At 39.0% G+C, this 1848-nt stretch overlaps 1 protein-coding gene across 1 annotated transcript; it reads right to left on the bottom strand.

Annotated features, from left to right (window-relative positions):
* Positions 1–374: 374 nt before the first annotated feature.
* On the bottom strand, positions 375–1248 carry LOC133695470 (protein SMALL AUXIN UP-REGULATED RNA 51-like). Its single transcript, XM_062117484.1, has one exon. It carries the CDS (start codon positions 1027–1029, stop codon positions 715–717), a length of 315 nt encoding a protein of 104 aa, XP_061973468.1. The 5' UTR covers positions 1030–1248; the 3' UTR covers positions 375–714.
* Positions 1249–1848: the final 600 nt, after the last annotated feature.

The following is a 1848-nucleotide window of genomic DNA, read 5'->3' as shown; positions in this document are numbered from 1 at the left end:
AATTTGAAGCTGGAGAGGAGTTAATAAGTGCCCAGCAGCAAAACATAGATCACAGAAAGAGTGATCTGGTTATCTGGGCCAAGAACCAGCTGCATATTTTTGTTAATTTCTTGGAAGAAAATCTCTCATGGGATTAAGGAAATGGGAGTTGTGTTGTGAGATGGGTTGGTTTTTTGTCTTGCCAATATATTTCTGACGAAAGATTCGTCGTAGCTGTCCGTTGGGCACCATTTTTAACAGTTTTAACGGCCAAACTGGCAAGAGCAAACTCAAGGATAATGCAGCTCGAACTACTAGAAACAGAACCCTAAAATCAAGTGAAAAGTGTGATGCTATGTCTGTGCAAGCTCCTGCATGGAAAAGAGAGACAGAGAGAGAGTAAAAAGGGGAGCAACCCCGTTGTATTCCCTTACATCAGTTCTTCTCCCACAGGGTCCAATATTAGTGGTTGGTAAGAAACCCCAAACCACTGTTAGGAGGAAAATCTCAAACTCCAAGATTTTTACAAACCTAAACCCAGATACTAATAATATTTCATGGGTTATTTTTGATCAGTCAGAGTCACTGTCAAAAGAGGTAAAAAAAAATTACAAATATATAAGAGAAAATTAAGCAAGAGAAGCAGGAAAGCAGCTTCATCTCTAGGTATGTCATGCCTTAATTTTCTCTGAACAAACCATATATAGCCTAACCCTGATGCAGCTTTCTCCTAGCTCAGTATCTGATCAGAATGGACTGGAAAACAACTTCTTCACAAGGAATGGTAAGGCCCATATCATGATCAAACCCGAACTCTTCTTCTGCTTGTTGAAGCAAAGTCTGAAACTCGGGACTACTCAAGATAGAGATGGGCACAATGTATCTGCTTCTGTTTTCACCGACATATACAACAAAGTGACCCTTTGGGACGTCCAAAGGAAGGCCTTCTTGGTCATGATACCCTTGTTTCTTTCCCAAGCTTGAGCACCTCTTGAGGATCTGCCTGATAACTGCTGTTTGAGGCAGCCTGTTTGATTTCCTGATGGCCATTTCTCCGGAAAGTGAAGTTTGAAAGAGAGAAGAGAGGCTTTGGCCTTAGAGCTGGGGCGAGGGAGAGGTGATCGGGTGAGTGAAAAGGTTGAAGGGATTGTTAGGTATTTATGGTGGGACTTTAGAGGCAGAGAGAGAAGCAATGTCATGTGGGGTTGCGGAGGCAAAGGATAAACCATGAGTGTTTTTGGAGTCTGTGTGACCATAAGGACATGCTGGGTGGTTGTCTAACCCATTGGGTTTACTGCCCCTTCTTGTCCTCCCTAAGGCAGTCACAGTCCCTCTCTCTATGTCTTGGCTTTCTAGTAATTTTGGTTTCGACTGTACTTTCCATTGCAAGTTGCGGGAAGCACCCCTCCAATTTCCTATGCTCCCTGCTCTCCGGTTGTTCGTTTCCGCGGTGTAACCATAAAAATTATTATTTTTAATTAGTTTTAATATATATCTAAACAAAAAAAATATTTTTGGACGAAATCGTTACCACGCTATTATACAAACTACTTTACTGTTCTGGGCAGACATTGAGCGTCAGGTAAAAAGTGGACACGATGGAAACATTCCTGTAATAGAATTCTCAGTTTTCTTGTCGAAAGAAATTTTATTGCTCGAGATAACTTTCATTCATAGCTTACAGGCTACCTGTTTAAGTGCCTATTTGTTTTTACATTTCAAAAATATTTTTAATAAAATTTGAAAATTTTTTATTTTTTTATTAACTTTAAATTAATATGTTTTTAGTGTTTTCAAATAATTTTGATGTGCTGATGTCAAAAATAATTTTTAAAAAATAAAAAAACATCATTAACATATATTTTGACA

This window comes from Populus nigra, chromosome 5 (assembly GCF_951802175.1).
Source record: "Populus nigra chromosome 5, ddPopNigr1.1, whole genome shotgun sequence".
Classification (NCBI taxonomy): domain Eukaryota; kingdom Viridiplantae; phylum Streptophyta; class Magnoliopsida; order Malpighiales; family Salicaceae; genus Populus; species Populus nigra.
This window is presented reverse-complemented; position numbering and strand designations above follow the sequence as displayed.